At 68.5% G+C, this 2,783-nt stretch overlaps 1 protein-coding gene across 1 annotated transcript in view; it reads left to right on the top strand.

Annotated features, from left to right (window-relative positions):
- Window positions 1-2,269: 2,269 nt before the first annotated feature.
- Window positions 2,270-2,783, top strand: part of NACC2 (NACC family member 2, BEN and BTB (POZ) domain containing) — a 60,553-nt gene continuing 60,039 nt past the window's right edge. Inside the window, exon 1 of the mRNA XM_011985158.1 lies at window positions 2,270-2,780. Coding sequence (XP_011840548.1) covers window positions 2,332-2,780 — 449 coding nt within the window. The 5' untranslated portion in view covers window positions 2,270-2,331. The remainder of the gene's footprint in view (window positions 2,781-2,783) is intronic.

Here is a 2,783-nt window from a genome sequence, read left to right as displayed (position 1 = left end):
GAGGTGCAGCTGATGTCAGCTGAGAAGTAGGTCCGCCGGGAGCCTGTGTGGCCGCAGCCCGGAGTGTGCGGGAGGAGTGGGGCGGCCGCCTTGCCCTCTGCTGGGACCTCTCCGGCGGGGCTGCCCCTTCCGGCTCCTGGTTGCCCGGCCACAAAGTCGCTCTTTTCTTAAAGTGCCAGGAGGGCGCTGGGAGTGGGATGGGGAGGGGTGCTGGGGCTGGACTCCCGGGCCTGCCGCCTGGGCAGAGGACACAGCTCTGAGGCCGCCAGGACCTGGGGTGCTGCCTCGCCCACCCGCTGCCTGCCGTTTCTGTGCCTCTCTTCACCCTCTGCTGTACCTCCCCTCCCCTTCCCTGGCTCCCCTATCTGTCCTGACCCCTTGCCCCCCTCCCCCAGCGCCTCTGCCCATTCCCCGCCCGCGGTGGAGGAGTTCAGCTCTGCCAGCTCTGCAGACTGTTTGGAATAGTTTAAATGCTTTGACACTGGGGCTGTCCTGGAAGGCCGGGAGGCAGTTTACTGGGTAATTCATATGCAAAACTGCACCATAAATTTCCAGGCTGTCTCAGTTGCCGTGGCACCGGGAAGCATTTCTCCACTACTGTACAGTATTTCTGCCATCTTTGTTTGCATTGCAGTGAGTCATCAAAAGTCTGTCTCGTACCAGCACCCGGGGCCGCGCATTCCTCTGGCACCAACACTCCACTGTTTTTAAAGCCGGGGCTGGGAGCTGGCATTTACTTCGGCTCCCAAATCAAAGGCGGCTATTCATTCCCGAGCCGCCGGAACGTTCGTCTGCATCCGGCCCCTTCATTGAGATGCGGTGCGCTGCCCGGGAGGGCCGGCCTGGGTGCAGCTGAGCTGCGGCCGCGAGCCCAGCGCCCAGGCGCTCTGCCCTCCTCCTCCTTCTCCTCCTCCTCCTCCTCCACCATCTCCTCCTCCTCCTCCTCCTTGCCGGCTCCCTGCGCCCTCCCCGCCCCAGGGCTCCCGCTCCGTTTGCTGCATTCGCGGAGCAGCTGGGCAGGCGGGCTGCGTGCGGGAAGCCTGTCCTGCCAGGCGGAGCGGGCAGTGCCGGCCGGCGGCCGCAGCGGCGGAAGGTAGGTCTTCCCGACCGGCCGGCAACTTCTCCGCAGCGGGGGCACTGCGGGCCGCCCCCGGCGCGCGTCCACCTGCCCAGCTCCAGGCGCAGTGGCTCCGCCCTCCTCCCGCCGCCCGGCGCCTCTGCGGCCGCCCGCACTTTCCTCCCGCGGGACACAGCGGCCTTTGTGCGGCCCTGCGGAGTTGGGCCGGCGCCTTCTGGGCCGCCCCCGCCCCCCTCCGGAGTGCGCACCAGATAAACAGCGGCGCCCTCCCCAGCTCCCAGCCCCGGGGTCCGGGCAGCCCAGCGAGGGCTGGGACCCCTGTAGTCACCTGGGTTGGGGCCGGGCCGTCGGGATTGGCCCGCGAGGGGAGCGAGGCGAGCGGGGTGGGGGGCGTCCGCGAGTGGGGTTGCGACGGGCTTCCCAACTCCTGCTCTGGCGGCGGCTTGGGAACCTGGGTCTGGTCCGAGCCGGGAGAACACCGGAGAACGGAGCGGGCGCACCCAGGGTGGTCTCTCTGCTGGGGGAGGAGTGGACGCGGCTTCAGCGGACTTCCCGGCACCACCAGCCCCTCCCCACCTGCCCGGGAGGCTCAGGGGGACGAGGGGACACTGGCCCGCCTTCCCCCCAGGGGCCCTCTGTGAGGCTGCTCAGAGGGAAGAGAGAAAAAGCAAACCGCAAACTGCACAGCTCCAAAGACCCCCTCCCTCCTTCCTTCCCTCCTTCCCCACGGCTCCGGCGCGGCCCCTCCCGGGAGCTCCTGTGCGGGCTGGAACTTTTTTGAGGGAAGGATCGTGGCTGCAGACCTGCCCAGAGGCGCCCCCGTCTTCCCCGACATCCCCCCCTCCTGTCCCGGGGCAGGTTCAGGCCTGCGCTCCTCCTGCCTGCTGAGACCGAGTCGCTAAGAGCGGCCCCCTGGGAGTGGTGGGGCCGCACTCCTGCCGGGCAGCGCCCCGGGGGTCTGCAGCGGTGCTGGCCGGTCCCTCTTGCTCCTCTGCCAGGGCGTCTGGGAGACCCCGAGTCGCTTCTCTGGAGTGTCCCAGCCGGGAGGGGTGGGGAAGGGTGCGTGGGGAAGGGTGCGTGGGGAAGGCTCGCTCTTTGTAAGCCCGGGGCAGGAGGGGGCGGGTGTGGGAATGGCCCCTTGAGCGGGGAGCCTTGGACCTGGAGGAACTGACCACGTGCCTCCTGCCCCCACAGATGAGCCCCTCTAGGGCCGCCCCGCGCTGAGAGCCCAGCCCCGCCGCTGCCCGCCCGCCATGTCTCAGATGCTGCACATCGAGATCCCCAACTTCGGGAACACAGTGCTGGGCTGCCTGAACGAGCAGCGCCTGCTGGGCCTCTACTGCGATGTGTCCATCGTGGTCAAGGGCCAGGCCTTCAAGGCCCACCGGGCGGTGCTGGCCGCCAGCAGCCTCTACTTCCGCGACCTGTTCAGCGGCAACAGCAAGAACGCCTTCGAGCTGCCCGGCTCGGTGCCGCCCGCCTGCTTCCAGCAGATCCTGTCCTTCTGCTACACGGGCAGGCTCACCATGACGGCCAGCGAGCAGCTCGTGGTCATGTACACGGCCGGCTTCCTGCAGATCCAGCACATCGTGGAGCGCGGCACCGACCTCATGTTCAAGGTGAGCTCGCCCCACTGCGACTCGCAGACCGCTGTGATCGAGGACGCCGGCTCCGAGCCCCAGAGCCCCTGCAACCAGCTGCAGCC

The sequence above is a fragment of the Mandrillus leucophaeus genome, unplaced genomic scaffold, assembly GCF_000951045.1.
Source record: "Mandrillus leucophaeus isolate KB7577 unplaced genomic scaffold, Mleu.le_1.0 Scaffold28, whole genome shotgun sequence".
Classification (NCBI taxonomy): domain Eukaryota; kingdom Metazoa; phylum Chordata; class Mammalia; order Primates; family Cercopithecidae; genus Mandrillus; species Mandrillus leucophaeus.
The sequence above is the reverse complement of the archived record's forward strand: the minus strand, read 5'-3'. Positions and strand labels throughout refer to the sequence as shown.